This window comes from Lipotes vexillifer, unplaced genomic scaffold, assembly GCF_000442215.2.
Source record: "Lipotes vexillifer unplaced genomic scaffold, Lipotes_vexillifer_v1.1 scaffold278, whole genome shotgun sequence".
In the NCBI taxonomy this organism is placed as follows: Eukaryota; Metazoa; Chordata; class Mammalia; order Artiodactyla; family Lipotidae; genus Lipotes; species Lipotes vexillifer.
Window position 1 is genome coordinate 3406082 of NW_006769677.1, and position 16740 is coordinate 3422821.

The 16740-nt window shown below is 39.9% G+C and overlaps 1 protein-coding gene across 1 annotated transcript in view; it reads left to right on the forward strand.

Moving 5' to 3' along the window:
- THUMPD2 (THUMP domain 2 tRNA and snRNA guanosine methyltransferase) overlaps window positions 1-16210 on the forward strand; it is a 43060-nt gene extending 26850 nt beyond the window's left edge. The window contains exons 10-11 of the mRNA XM_007445762.1: window positions 9568-9676; window positions 15886-16210. Of these exons, the coding sequence (XP_007445824.1) occupies window positions 9568-9676; window positions 15886-16210 (434 nt within the window). The remainder of the gene's footprint in view (window positions 1-9567; window positions 9677-15885) is intronic.
- Window positions 16211-16740: the final 530 nt, after the last annotated feature.

Below are 16740 nucleotides of genomic sequence, written 5' to 3' on the forward strand. Positions count from 1 at the left end.
CTAAGGCCCAAGGTATTTAGACTGTTTGAGAGAAGCCTCACCTTCCTTCTTTTTTTCCCTTAGTGCACCTTTCTCCCTTAAAAGTCACCACATTTAATTCCCAGCTAAGAAAATCGTATTCTCTTGACATGAGAATGAGAGAATAGGTGGTGGGTAAGTCCCAGTATTGAATCTGTAATCTAGAGGAACAGAATATTGTTTAAACAAATTTTTATTATTGTAGAAAAGTAGTAGAGATGAGTTATTAACAAGAAAAAAATATTAGGATAACTTTTATATAAATGCATAATAAAGCAGCGTCAAAGAAGAAACTGTACTATTGATTGAGATCTCATAGTTGTTTGCTATCAATGACTAGCTTTTCAACCTTTCTGTCAAGGTTTTTAATGGGACTCTGTGCATAAGACACAATTTTCTAGAGGAAGCCAAGGGGTGATTAGACTGAAATCAAGTTTTCATATACCCTAATTTCTTTAATAAAGCTATTTTTTTGAGACCTCAAGAAAAACAGAATAGCTCTATAAGTTGTTCCAGAGCAGTGGTTTTTCATACCCTGTACAATCTCCAAAGTGCCTTAACAGCATGAGGAAGGAAGTACTGATTTGCCCATCAGAACGTTGCTGCGCTCCCAACTCCACTTTCATCAGTTCTCATGCTTGGGGCATTTCCCATAAGATTTCACTTTAAAATCAAGTACAACTGCTCAACTGTTATTAAAAAAAATTTTTTTTTTTAAGAAGAAAGTTCTCTAGGACACCAAATAGCCAAATAAATCCTACTTTTTTAAAAGATCACTCTAACTGCTGTGTTAAGAAGAGACAATATTAGGGCAAGGATTGGAACAAAGAGACTAGTTACAAGACTATTGCAATAATCCAGGTAAGAAATGGTGGTGGCTTGGGGCAAAGTGATATTGGTGGAGGTGTTAAGTAGAGGTCAGAGATATGTATATATATTTTCTGAAGGTAGAACCAACAGGATTTGCTGGTGGATTAAATATAAGCAAAAGAACAAGGATGACTGAGCTTTCTGACTTGAGCAGCTAGAGGGTGGAGTTGGGGAAAACTGCAGGCGGAACAAGTTGGAGTTTGGGGCCTGTTCAGTTCCACGTGATGATCAGACACCACATGGAGAAGATGTTAGTGTAGTAGGTCAGTATACAGACCTGGAGTTTCTTAGGGGAGAAGAGAGACATCACTAGTATAGATAACATTTAAATCCATGAGATCACCTAGGAAATAAGTACAAATAGAGAAAAGAGAGGCTTTCTCTGAGGATGAGATGCTTAGAGTTCTGGAGGGTGAGAATCTAGTAAAGGGACAACCAGTGATGAGAAGGTAAGAGAGAATCTGAGGAAGAACCATCAGCTGTGTCAGATGCTGCTGGGCGGTGAAGCAAAATATGGCCTGGCTGTTTCCGTGGAGCAGCGGGAACATAGACCTGCCTGCCTGAGTGGGTTCCGGAGAGAATGGGGGAAGGTAGCCTGCAGAAGGCTGGTCCTGGTCGTTCTTTTGGACAGTTTGACTGGTAAGGGGAGCAGAGAGATGGGGCAGTAATAGAAAGTGGTGAGATTAGGGATCAAGCAGGGATTTTCTGAAGATAGAAGTTACTTTTTTAAAAAAGTACATGTTCTTATGCTAAAGAGAATGAACAGATAAACAGGAGAAACTCGACAGTGTAGGAGAGAGAGAATTGCTCATCTGATACACTCACAGCCCCTAAGAAAGGATGGGACGCAGTGCACAAGTGACGGGACGGGCACTCCTGGTGACGGGAAGGCAGAGCGCGTGAGGATGGAAGTTGTAACAGGTCACACCAGACCAGGTGTGGCCACTGTAGTGCACATTCCCTCAGCCTCTGTTGAGGCTGGATATTATCGTTCTATTACGATTTTTTTAACTCTACAAATCTGGTAAAAATTTGTAAAATTTACCTTTAATTACTAGTGAGATAAAACCTTTTTCACTTTATGTCATGTGTAGATTTTTCTTTTGTGAATTACTGGTTTTCAAGATAACTTTCTGGAGGAAAGAATAGAACATCTGTTTTAAATTATTTTCTTTCTTTTTTTTTTTTTTTTTTTTTTTTTTTCTTTTTTCGGGGCCCATTTGCGGAGCACAGGCTCCGGACGCGCAGGCCCAGCGGCCATGGCTCACGGGCCCAGCCACTCCGCGGCATGTGGGATCCTCCCGAAACGGGGCACGAACCCGCGTCTCCTGCATCGGCAGGCGGACTCTCAAGCACTGCGCCACCAGGGAAGCCCTGTTTTAAATTATTTTAAAATCACAGCCTTTTAATATTAAAAGTCAGTTATGGGGGGATTATATATCTTGTGTACGTAGGGGCCAATATTAACTATTTAATAAGTACCCCTTCGTTGCATGCCTCTACTTTAGAGGTGGACATTCTAGCTAGATACAAGGGTTTCTTTTTTTTTTTAACAACTTTATTCGAGTACAATTGCTTTACAATGGTGTGTTAGTTTCTGCTGTATAACAAAGTGAATCAGCTATACATATACATATGTCCCCATATCCACTCCCTCTTGCGTCTCCCTCCCACCCTCCCTATCCCACCCCTCTAGGTGGTGACAAAGCACCTAGTTGATCTCCCTGTGCTACGTGGCTGCTTCCCCCTACCTATCTATTTTACATTTGGTAGTGTATATATGTCCATGCCACTCTCTCACTTCGTCCCAGCTTACCCTTCCCCCTCCCCATGTCCTCAAGTCCATTCTCTACATCTGCATCTTTATTCCTGTCCTGCCCCTAGGTTCTTCAGAACCATTTTTTTTCTTTTAGATTCCATATATATGTGTTAGCATATGGTATTTGTTTTTCTCTTTCTGACTTACTTCACTCTGTATGACAGACTCTACAAATAACTCAATTTTGTTTCTTTTTATGGCTGAGTAATATTCCATTGTATATATGTGCCACATCGTCTTTATCCATTCATCTGTCGATGGACACTTGGGTTGCTTCCATGTCCTGGCTATTGTAAATAGTGCTGCAATGAACATTGTGGTACATGACTCTTTTTGAATTATGGTTTTCTCAGGGTATATGCCCAGTAGTGGGATTGCTGGGTCGTATGGTAGTTCTATTGTTAGTTTTTTAAGGAAGCTCCATACTGTTCTCCATAGTGGCTGTATCGATTTACATTCCCACCAACAGTGCAGGAGGGTTCCCTCTTCTCCACAACCTCTCCAGCATTTATTCTTTGTATATTATCTTTATTAATTTGGTTTTACCTTTTAAAGCTCTAATTATAACTACAATTTAGAATTGTATTTCTACACAAGAATCTCACACCTCTTACTATAATGAGAGTACATATGAACTTCAGAATCAAACTGAGTATAAATCCTGGATCCACTGTTATTTCTTCACTGTGGGGCCTTCAGCAAAACACTGGACCTCTCCGTATTTTCTCATCTATAATATGAAGCTAGTACCTACTTCATAGGGCCATAGTGAGAATTTATTACGTAACTACATGGAGTCCAGTGTCTGACACACAGCATGAATTAAAGACTTCCGTAAGCATGGGTACATCTAGGAACATTAGTATTCAATGAAACTCCTACCGTAATCTGTGCTTTTGCAGAATCACTGTCTTCATTCTCTGTATGCATTAATGGCCTTATTTTTTTCTAATTTTTTAGTAACATTCACTCTATCTTATAACCCTCTACTAATATAAGATGAGATAATCCTTTAACATGCAGAAATTTTGCACGTGTTTATTCCTAAGTTTTAATCATCATGAAAATTTGGAACCAAATGAATATTGTGTTGCAAGCTGTCTTAGGAAATAACTAGTCACTGATTAGGCTTTTTAAAAATCTACAGAAATACATTCTCAGTATAATATATATACAGATTTGAGCAAAAGAAACACATGAATGATTAACTAAAATGACAAAATTATAGGCAGGTGAAAAAAGGGGAATGTTTTCACTCCTTCTAACTAGACATTCTGTAGCCTGTCACATTCAGTGAACGAGTGTATAATAAGATTATTGGTAATAACCGTGCTTTGTTCTCAGTCACATCTCTGCCTTCGTCTCTACACTTGTAGATATAAGGCATATGCTTTTTTCTACACCCGTAAGCTCCCCATAATGTGGTGGTTGCATTTTGTTTCTTTTTAGTGTGAGTTTTCCTCTAATACCAGTCCTGCCCCTGCTCACCTGGCCCTCGGTGTTCTAGTCAGGTGTGTTGTGACTCACACCATATCCTGCAAGATTCATGAAGCTGCCAGGATGCCCTGGCATTTGGGGAGTCAGGGAGAAGTGTAGGAAGTGATGGGTTAGGTGTGTGTGAAATATGTGTGGGAAATAGCGGGTAAGAAGCTCACCATAGAGTTTGAGTGTTTTTGCTACAATGGCTTTATGGTTTATCATATGGTATAAATCCCTTTTTATTATTTGGTAATGCTACTTATTCTGTAACAAACTCTTTCAGCAGCAGTTATGTTTTAAAAGTGCATATTTAATGAAAAAGTTTATATTTCTCAAGAAAGCTGTTGATGAACAGATAACTTGAGTAAAATGTTTATTACCGTTTATCATCCACTGTGAGGGCCATGAGGATAGCACTAATCAAATGAAACAAATCTGTTCCTAGAAGCATCTAGCATTTACTTCAAAACTTAGTCATTATTTTAAGGAGACTGAGCCAAAATTAAGTATTTATCACATGCAGCTGAAAGAACTGCATTTAACTATCACTCTGTGAAGCATGACTTTTCATTTAGATCAAATGACCACTCTTCTAAATTAATTTTGCTCGTTTTCAATTCCAAATTTTCTTATGTACATAAATAAAATGAAGCTATAGCTATTAATATGTTGGGTCCATTAGCAGAAGACCTCTGCAGAAAGGTAAATGTTGCCATTTTTGTATCAGTGTTATCAGATGCTTCAAAAAGAAGATCAGCTAAGTCAATTCCAGTAGTGCTTTAGCTTTTTTTTCCCCCAATTCTTGGAAATTTAGGAAGTTTTCTCTGTCAGAGATGAAACATCTTTCATTATTTTGAATGCTACTGTAAATTCAGCTCAGCACTGCATGTGTGTCTGTTTATGCATTATTTGGTGGACCACAGCATCATGGTGAAAATTAATGTTCTTATTAAATAAAGTAACCTGTGAAGCAGAAATGTACTTGGAACTTGACATGGTACCTACATAATTCATAATTACCTCCAAACAAGCTGTGATGTTCTGAATTGAAATAGAAACTTAAGTTATCAAAATAACAGACTTTTTAAAAAAATTTTTAATATACGCAGAGTAACTGAACTGCAGGCTATCTGTGATAAAGATGGTTGAATGCAAAAAAAGTAATTCAGCATGACAGTACACGCTTTATTTGCTTGCCCATCATTAGGTAGGTTTAAAAATGTTTAAGCCTTTCAAGAATATAAAATGGGAACAAGACAGTCTCTTCAGCAAGTGGTGTTGGGAAAGTTTGACAGCTGCATGTAAATCAATAAAGTTGAAACACATCCTCAGAGCATGCACAAAATTAAACTCAAAATGGCTTAAAAACTTAAACATAAGACACAACACTATAAAATTCCTAGAAGAGAGCATAGGCAAAGCATTCCCTGACATAAATTGTACCAATGTTTTCTTAGGTCAGTCTCCCAAGGCAATAGAAATAAAAACAATAACAAATGGGACCTAATCAAACTTACAAGTTTTTGAACAGCAAAGGAAACCATAAAAAAAAAAAAAAGACAAAAAGACAACCTACGGAATGGGTGAAGATATCTGCAGATGATGCATCTGACAAGGGCTTAATCTCCAAAATATACAAACAGCTCATACAACTCAACAACAAAAAAACAACCCAATCAAAAAAGTGGGCAGAAGACCTTAACAGACATTTCTCCAGAGAAGACATACAGACGGCCAGTAGGCACATGAAAAGGTGCCCAACATCACTAATTATTACAGAAATGCAAATCAAAACTACAATGAGGTACCATGCCACACTGGTCAGAATGGCCATCATTAAAAGTCTGCAGGGCTTCCCTGGTGGCTCAGTGGTTGAGGGTCCGCCTGCCGATGCAGGGGACACGGGTTCGTGCCCCGGTCCGGGAAGATCCCACATGCCACGGAGCGGCTGGGTCCGTGGGCCATGGCCGCTGAGCCTGCGCGTCCGGAGCCTGTGCTCCGCAACGGGAGAGGCCACAGCAGTGCGAGGCCCGCGTACCGCAAAAAAAAACTTCACTAACACAACATTGTAAATCAACTATACTCCAATAAAAAAAAAATTTTTTAAAAACTTCACTATGCTAGATATGTTATTTTTTAGGTTCACCATAATAATAAACCAATTTGTTAGACAATAAATATCTCAAAAAGTATATAACTGTATTTCTAACCTCTTTGTTCTCAAAAATGTTTCTGTTTGCTATAATGGAAAAGAATCTGGAAAAGAATATGTATATTTATATAAACACTGAATCACTGTGCTGTGTACCTGAATCATTCAATCAACTATACTTGAATAAATAAATAAATAAAGATTTCTGTTTGGACTATAAATTAAATGGTGACCAGATCCAGATGCCAAACTACATTTTGCACATTCAAGACTCATTCTGGATTAAGAAGACAGATTGAAACTTCAGCTTCATTGAACTATTTGTATTCTCTTGTATTTAATGCAATCAGAAAAAGAATATAGTATGAATAAAAGGGGAAAATTTCACCAGCAGCAACCAAATAAGGAAAGCTCATAATCTAACGCAATAAACTTCAAAATCTGGCCATGATGGAAAGAAACAGAAAGTGGTAGAGCAATAGCCAGTGAAATAGTGGCTACTTACAAGGTTACTGAGGCAAAGTGGGACCCAGAAATATCGCGCCCAACCAAGATGTCATTTTAGTATAGAGGTATTTTCAAATATAAAAAAGTTCAGGCAACATTTTACTAATAAGCACTTTTGAGAGGGAAAAAATTTAATAAAATCCAGATATTTAAGAGATGAACCAACTGAGGAGTAGAGAAAGCCAAGGTAAAATGGTCATGAGGATTGAATCTAATATACAACTAATTTTGAACACCTGAGAATTACAGGACAGAATGCCATTGTTATAAACCTGGCCGATGGAAAGAATAACAAACAAAGTACAATTAAAGAAAATAGAAAAAGGGTGTGCCCAATTTTATAAAAGTGCTCAATTTACCTTGTCTCTTGTCTAAGTAGACACAAAGAAAGATATCTTAAAGGCTCTTAAAACCTTTTGGAAGAAAACATCTTAGGGCCATAATCCTGGTTTTAAGCAGTTCTTACTCATTTTTCTCCCAGAAGGAGGGAGTAAATAGGACAGTTTTTGTTCAAGACATACCAGTCTTTTAAAATTTTTTTCACGTTCTTGAATCATCCTGCAGAGATGTAAAAAAGAGATGATTTTTTTACTTGTTTGTTTTGAGTTCTGTTTCTATTTCAGAATTTTATCTCCTTAATTACAAACTCTTTCTTCACAGGCAGTTTAAACATTTAATAATTTAAAAGATTTTACTGCATGTTTAATCTTACGGGTCAACTGCTCGTGATTTTCGGAGTTTCTGCATCAGAAACTCTGGAGGTGGGGCCAACAGCCTGTGTTCCACCAAAGCCCTTCAGTCGATTCTGATACGCACTAAACAGGTTTGGCTGGGGGCCCCGAGAGTTTACATTTGTAGTTCCCAGGTGATAGCGATGCTGCTTCTCTAGGGACACACTTTGAGAACCACTGCTAAAGGGAAGGTGAGTTGGAAAGAGGCCCATCTGGAAGTCGTTGCCCCACCTAGGCCTTTGAGGCGCTGTGACAAGGAATTGCGAGGTTCTGCAGAGCTTCCCTGAAGGATTCTGACCCACTGGTCTCCACCTGGCTGTCATCTCCTTATACACCTCAGAGAGGACATTGTAAATAATGACAATAGCTGACAGTTACTGAGTGCTCATTACAGGCCAGGCACTGTTTTACATACTTTCCATGAGTTCCTCGCTTGTTAACTTCTGAGATGGGTAGTCTTATCCCATTTTACAGATGAGAAAACTGAAGCAATAATTTCCCAAAGTCGCACAGCTAGTAAGTGGCAGAGCCAAATGCAAGCTGTCTGACGCCAGAGACTACACAACGAAAGCCACATCAACAAAAGTTCAGATTATTTTATGTTCTGTTGGAAGATGACACCACTCAGTTCTAGAACTTTGTAAAAAGTTACTCTCTTCTATGTTGAAGTTTATTCCTTCAGCTTCTAAAATGATTTACAGCAGTTCAGCAAATTATATGATACAGAGTAGAAAAGTTGCAAATAAAAATAGACACCAACCAGAAGGGGAAAAATGTTACCAAATCTGAAGATAGGCAACTTATGTATGTGCGTGTTTAAGTGGACAAAAGACTTGGGCTCAGTCTTGGTTCCTCATGTAGAAACGTTTGATAACCATGTCTGTACATTGTCTTCAGTAGTTTCACAAAAAGTATAGTTAACAGTGTTCAAATGGATGTGTCCCATATCAGTAACCTAAAACCAAAGGCAGGAAGTCAAAACGTGACCTGGAGAAAAGATTTCCTGCCTAGTCCGAACAGAATGTTAGCCCGTTACTTGTTTCTAACAGCCTGCTGTTCTACTAATCCCAGGTAAGGTCAGAACTAGGAAAGATAAGCAAGTGTTCATTAGACTTTCCCAGATAACAGGATATTTTATTTTGTTTTTAAATTTCCCGCCAACAAAAATTTGTATTGTATTCAGATAGTAAAGGCTATTTAAATTCTATTGCGCTTCTATAGAATTAGATGCTTTCCAAAATAAAAATGATTATCTAACTTAGTTTAGATGGTGGTGGAAGTCAAATAATTGGAAAGTGAAAAGTTTACTCGGAAAATGTGGAAGTTAAGATTGGGTGTAGGTAAGATTACCTTATGGTAACCTAATTTCTGAGAATAAGATGTAAAGTTGAGAAGGAAATTTAGATTTGATAATCAAACACTGTATTTTGTTTTAGAGATGATATTCATTTTGTTGATTATTGATTGTTTGGCCTTTTCTCTAGTCTTAGGACTTAAGTAGATGTTCTAAACCCTTTGAGTTTCCTTTAAAAACACAATGAAAGCTGTGGGCCACCTCTCTAAAAACAAATAGATCATGCAAAATTTTATATATGATCATGAAAAGAAAAATGAAAGTTATAGGACGTAATTTTGTAAAAGGTCTTTCTAGACATCCTAATATATTTCTTCTTGGATCTAGTAATTATCTATTCATGTAATATGTTTAAAGAGTTGAATTTTCTGGTTAATTTTAAATTCTGCTTATGTCATATTTTATTATACCAATGCCTAAAACAATACTTTTCAAAGAACGGAATACAACAACTATGCCATCTATCTTTGGTGATTATGAAAGCCTTTCAGGATCTTGTAATTCCTTAGAAACAATATTAGCAACCCTAAATTTTATTTAATATGCAAAAATAATGCAGTGTACTTCAGTTTTCTCATATTTAGGTTGCAAATGTTTGAACTTACTGTCATCAGATTCTCTCATTTCTGTGTTTCAGAATTGCCATTGCCTCCAGAAAGTGTCGATGTTATTATTTCCGATATTCCATTTGGGAAAAAGTTTAAGTTAGGAAAAGACATCAAACACATTATACAAGAAATGGAAAGGTACGTTGTTGAATTTATTTCCATAATTTTTGAGCCATTGGGCATCTAACCAAAATGTATCGTCGCTCTTAAGATTTGATTGCATTTTAGTAATTTCCCAGTTTTTATAGCTTAATTTTCTAAGGTTTCAAATCAGAAGTTTATCACTGAAATAGTTATTCTATATCATCATACTATAAGTTTATTCAGGAAAAGATATTAATTTTTCATTACTGCCTGAAATTTGAATATGTAAAACAATGACATATTTCAGTTTCTGAGCTAGTTCATTTACATATTTACTTCTAATTCTCCCCAAAACCCTGCCTCCTTTGTGTTAATCCCCCACACTTTACTGGAGAGAACCTGGGACCCAGAAAGATGATCTTTCTCAAGATCACAGAGCTACTAAGCAGCAGAACAGAATTTACATGCAGAACATTCAGTCACGTAGAATGGACACCTTCATTGTTGATTGTTAAATGAAAATGCAAAGGTGCTATTCATGTAGTGATTCTCACGTCAACCTCAGGGAAAGTATTTCTTGGAGAGGTTCAAACAGTGAGGCCTGAATATGTATTTTCCTGATCATTTCAGTTGATAAAAGGGAGAAGCTTTCACAGCGGAAAGAAAGGACATGGATAAGGAGTCAGTTCATATTAACTGAGCATTTGATGGTGCAGGATAACATACACGGTCAAGAGCCTGTATGTAACCCTGTTACGCAGTTACCTAACTCACGACATCACCTGGGGTCTCAGCACCTGTAATTCAGACATTTCCTGAGCTCCTATATCCCCTTATATGTGCCTGACAGCACATTCCCCTCGAGATTTTGTAACTCTGACTTCATTTTAACATCATTTCAGGAGCTTCTGAAAAATACTCATGCCCGTCCTCCACTCCTCCCCACCGAGGCTAACTTAACTGGTCCAGGGTAGAATCTGGGCGTTGGTAACTCTTAATGGCCCCCGAGGTGATTCTGTTGTGCCACCAGGGTTAATAAGCACAGCCTTTGCTGGCGAGGTAACTCACCAGGTATACTATGAAGCCAGCTCGTTGTGAGATACTACTCTGGGAGCATGTTACACTTAATATGGAAATTTACAGTTAACCTGAACTTTCCACCAGAGTTGGTGGCTTAGCCTACCTGACGATCTATTGCTGTGTATTTTAAACATTTCCACAAGTCAGTGGAGGGCAGTGTTTGGAGTAGACAGTCTTTTCAGCTTTAGTAAAATTAGACCAGCCTCACTTTCTCTACACCAGTTTTGGTTTTTGTTCTAGGTAACCGAAAATGAGGCAGTGATAGGTATGACTGCCCTCACATTGTTTCAGGAAATTTAAATTTTTACCTGAAAATCAGGAAGACATTCAAGATTTCCCACATAATTCAGGTGCCTCCATAGAATCGGTTCAAAGTTTATGTATTTGTACATAAGGAACTTTCCCTGCTCCTGTGACCAAGCTTCCTTGCCACCTGCCCTCAGCCTTTATCGTTTGGCCTTTGACTTTTCTGGTTTGAGGTTTTATACAGGCCGTGTAGTGTAGTAGTGGTGAAGATCACTGGCTTTGAAGCCAGAATACCTGGGCTGTAATCTTGGCTCTATTACTCAATAGATCTTCTGTCACAGGCACGTTGCTTAACCACACTGTGCCTAATCTCTAAATAATAGTACCTACTTCATAGTATTGTCCTGAGGAGTCAGTGGATTTAAAGCTCTTAGAACAGTGCTAGGCACCTAGAAGGGCTGTTAGCTCTTTTTTAGTGTAAACCACTTCCAATGCTTTGGGAAAGTAGATGGGGATGTATATAAATTTATATAAGTACACATACCTTTTTTTTCCCAGTGGTTTACCAATAGTTTAAGACTCTAGATAGAAAATGGAAGGGAATGGAGGGGGAATTGTGTTAGTAAAAATAAGAAAAAATACAAGAGGTCAGTAAACCTGTTTACAATAGGCAATGGAAATAGTTGGCCCTGAATGTCAAACAGCACTGGATTCTTCAGGAAAGAACATGCAATGAGAATTTTAAATTCCCAGACAGATAATTGCTCTGGTCAATTATTTCCTCCTTCAATTTATTTCAGCAATAACAATTTCATGTATGTAAAGTGCTTCAGAGAAGTATAATATTTGCGCTTTCCTCTCAAATACAACCATGTAAAACAGATGAGCAAAATTAGAAATTAAACTTGCTCAGCTTGAAGGACAAAGTCACTACATCCCCAAAAGACTTGAGGTGGATTCATGGAAGAAACATGATTTCAATGCAATTTAGAAATTTGCAAAGAATAAAAAAGGAGACCGCACCATGTTTTATACATACAGAAATTCAGCAAGTATTTCTTGAGTAAATAGTGAAGCAAAAAGCGTGTTCAAAAAACAGTGAGTAGGACTTCCCTGGCGGCGCAGCAGTTGAGAATCCCCCTGCCAATGCAGGGGACACAGGTTTGAGCCCTGGTCCAGGAAGATCCCACATGCCACGGAGCAACTAAGCCTGTGCGCCACAACTACTGAGCCTGCGCTCCAGAGCCCGCCACAACTACTGAAGCCCACGCGCCTAGAGCCCATGCTCCGCAACAAGAGAAGCCACCGCAGTGAGAAGCCCGCGCACTGCAACGAAGAGTAGCCCCCACTCACCGCAATTAGAGAAAGCCCGCGTGCAGCAACGAAGACCCAACACAGCCAAAAAATAATTAATGTTTAAAAAAAAAACACCTCATTTAAAAAAAAAAGAATATACCAGACTGCTTGGAACAGAGATTAGTGGTAGAAGGTTAAGGCCTAATGCCTTCCAAGTTCAAATAATTTGGGTATTTGTATCACCTACTCCTAGTCTTGCAGGTTCACATGCAAAAGAGAAATCTCTTTTGTGTTGTTTGATACAGAGTTTCCCCCAACTTACTGACCACATAATTCTTGTTGTGTTTTTTTTTTTCTTTAGCAAGAAATAATCTCTCGTACTACACTAGTGTTCAGAGGAATACAATTTGGGAAATGTTGCTTCATAATTTCTGAATAGCTTTCTTAGTAAGAAATTATGTGTATATGATCATGGAAAGTTGCCTAGAAGAACAATTTATCAAAACTGTTCATCTCTGAGTGGCAGGATTTCAGGTGATTTTTACTTTATTTTCTCCATTATGTGAAAAAATTTACAATAAATTAATTGGTGAATGTCCTGCTAGACACTGTTCCATGGACATACACACAAATAGATAACATGTTTTCAATTCTAGCCATACATAAATAGGATCATCCTTAATTTACTGCACTATATAATCTTATTTTTTCCACTCAAAAAATATGTCATGAATCTCCTTTCTGATCAGTTGTTATAATGTACCTGATACACCATTATGTAGCCCGTATACATAATAGGAATGAGCATTTAGGTGACTCCCACTTTTTCATTTTAATAAAGAACAACGCTCTGAACACCTTTGCACCAGTTTTTCAAACTTACTGTAATAACCAAGTTACTTCAAACCACGGTGCCTCAGTTTCTTCATCTGCAAAATGGCTGTGCTAACAGAATATACTTGAATTCTGAGGATTAAATGATACATAATACAAAGCATTTAACACAGTGGCTGGCACATAATAAGTACTCAGTAAGTATTAGCTGTCGCTGCCATTATTGTCGCTGTTATTATACTACTGCTCCTACTTCTACTCTTATATCTTAGAATAATTTCCTAGAAGTGAGATTGCTGGGTCAAAGGTTATGTACATTCCATATTTTTGATACATTATTGCTAAACTACTGTCAAAAAAGTTATACCAGTTTTTGTCTTTGGGAGTACTCATTTTCTCCTAAATCTTGCCATTCTAAGTATGGTAGTCTTTTTATTTTTGTTAATGTGGTAGGTAAAAAATTATATCTCATTTATTATCTTAATGATGTTTTCTCCTGTGTGTTTAGAGATACTTGTATGGTTTTTGTTTCTGTCCCCTGGTACAGCCACATCTGTCCTCATCTCGCCGCCTCCTCTCCCCGTAGCCTGGGTTTATCCCCTTGGTCCCTACCTCCTCAAGGATCGTTCTCTGCCCACTTCTCATTCTTATCTTCAACCTGTTCATCTCCTTGTTCTTTCCAGATCCAGCCATCCCTTCCCAGGACACTTTTGTGGCCTTGCATATCCACCCGCTGTACTAGGCACTGGGGCTTTGGCTGTGAACAGGACAGAGCCTCTGCCCACGTGGGGCTGGCACTCCAGCGTGGGAAGACAGATCGTGAATAACTCAACAGGATAATTTCAGATCATGATTGATACCATGAAGGAAACTAAAAGGGACATTTTTGCCAGAGAGTGGCTGAGAGAGAAGCAGTGGCTACCTTAGATAGATGCTCAGGAAAGGCCTCTCCAAGGAGATGGTGTTTGACCTCTGGGACAAGGGAGTGGGTGTCAGTGCCACACGAACAACAGGGCTGGACGTCCTGAGGCGAGAAGGGAGGTTGGTGTGTGGAAAGCATAGTGGGCAAAGGGAAGCAAGCAAGTGGGAGTTGAGAGTTTCTTTGAAGTATAATGGAAGAGAGAGAGGTCTCAGGGATTTGCAGTTGTGTCCTGTGTGGAAACTGGGAAGGGGAGGTGGGGAGATGGTGACAGGAATGGGAACCAGGCCTGTCGGGTTGCGCTAGTTCAGGAGAAGCACGAGCGTAGGCTGAAGTGGATGAATCTGTGATGTCGTTTTGAGGCGTACTCGTCTAGACGGGCTGACTGTTTAGATAAGGGAAAGCTGCTTAAGCTCCTGAAGTCTTTGCTGGGCGAGGCGGGGGGGGGGGGGGGGGGGGGGGGGGGGGGGAGACGGGAGAGGCTCCAAGAGGCCGGAGGAAGCCTTTGGGGGTGATGAGTCTCTTCACTCTGCTGCCTGCGGCGTGGGTTCATGGGTGTTTAACCACTGCAGCGCCAAGCTTCCAAAGAGAAGTCTACGCTCGCCGTCCCTGCTTCCCCACCTTCCCGCCCCCCATTGACTCCGGCAGACCAGCATTGGCTCCTGCCCTCGACTAAGTCACTAATAACTTCTCATCCCCTCGTCGCTTGTTAGTCCTGTAGCATTTGACACTGTTGAGACTATTCATTCCTTTCTTGAAACTCTACTCTTCTGGCTTCCATGACATCACCGTGGTCCAGACTTTCTCCCAGGCTGTTTCATGGGCTCTTCCTCCTTCCTTGAATGTTAAGTCTGTTCCTTGGCCCCTTGTCTCTCCTCTCTGTTCTGCCACCGCAGGTGATCTCGTGCCCCATTATGGCTTCATCTGCCATTTACTGCTGGAAACTGTGAAATCTCCACCTCGAGCGCTGGTCATCTTTCTCATCACCTGAAGGCTGGACGTCCAGCTGCCCGTCCGCCCCCAAGCTCGGCACGTCACAAACGGCACTCTTGCCCTGGCCCTCCTCCCACCCCCTGTGACCTGCCCTTGAGCTGAAGCACTTCCAGTGCCTCCTGTTCTCCGCTGCTCCCCGTCTTGGCTCCTTTCTCGGCCTCCAGCACCCGCCTTGCTCTAGTCCCGCCCTGTCCCTCGGCCCAGCCCACGCCTGCGGGTCCTTCACGCCCGCTGCAGGTATTCTCATCCCCTGGGGATCTTCCCGACCCTCAGTGCTGGGTGTGGGCCCCACCTAAGGTGCTCCCACAGCACCTCACTCTAACTCTTCCCTTGCCTCTCTCCCACTGTTCAGTCCTCTCTTTAGCAACGCAGGGGCCAGTATGTCCTTTATCACTTTTCCCACAGAAGTGCCATACAGACTTGCTCAGCTGATGGAGAAAGCGAATTCTTCTCCACAAGCTGACATTTCAAGGTCTTCCCTTCTTTTTCTGATCTTCCCTTTTGCCCTTTCTTTGTTCATGTCCTCACTCCTTCCTGGTGACTTTCTTCTGCCATCAGCCTGCTGCCTTTCACGTGCGCCAATTCCTCGGGATTCTTTCATTTGCCTTTTCCTTTGTACAATCATTTATTAAACTGTGACTACACATTACTTGGAGGCTTGCCTTTTAAATAGAGTAAAAATAGATAATTAAAGCAGATTTGTACTGGTGATTTCATAATTACTATAATGAATATGCATTATGGAAGATAACACCTAATTATCAAAATCCTCGCATTTAAATAGATAAAATTAAATTTCAGATTAAAAACACCAAGTATTTTAAACAAAGTGGGATTGTGTGTTGTCTACAAAGGGGGAAATACTCCCACCAATTACCATTTTTTTTGGTCACAGAGTGCTTCGTGTTGGCGGGACCATCGTGTTGTTGCTTAGCAAAGATCACCACAGGCGCCTTAAAGGTTGTGAAGAGAGCAGCGTCCCTCTGAATTCCAAGGGCAGCCGCACAGATAAACCTGGAAGCACAGAGTGCTTGAATCCTGAAGAAAAAGCTGCCGTACCAGAGCCAGCGTCATCTTCATTTGCAGCCAGCAACCAGGAGTGCTTGGACAGAATGCCACCATTCGGCTCTTTGGTGCCAGTGGAATGCTACAGAGTTAGCCTTGGAAAAACAGATGCGCTCATATACAAATATAAGAAGTCGCACTCCCCTGGGCAATAGCGGCCTTGCTACTGTGAGCCACGTTCAAGTCCTTATACGTCAGCTGTACAGAGTCGAAGATGGTTGTCTCTGGAATCTTGACAGTGCCAGAGGCTTCCAAGTAAACAGACTCCCCTAAGACAGGGCCATGGCTGCTGGACACCTGTTCTTAATAAGAGCTTCTGACAAAGAACAATTAATGGATATTTGAACTAAAGGACTCTTAAACTTCGCCTTCTGTCAGAATATGAGAAGGTCTGCTCTGCTTGCACTATTTATGAGCAGAAGATTCAACTTCAAAGCAAAAGTTTCAGAGGCTTAGCATAAAGTATATCTCACTCATCACCAGTTTAGTAATATTTTCACTGTCACATTTTTTGAAATGTAGGAACTTTTATGTTTTGATATCAACTTCTTTTGATATTAAACTTGATTTTTTGAACCTGTCATTTTCTTCTCTGTTGGAATGAAAATAACTTTTATCTGCCGTACATTTTATATGTCCCACATTATGTAAAACATCAGTGGGAATAATAATATGAATTAAGCCA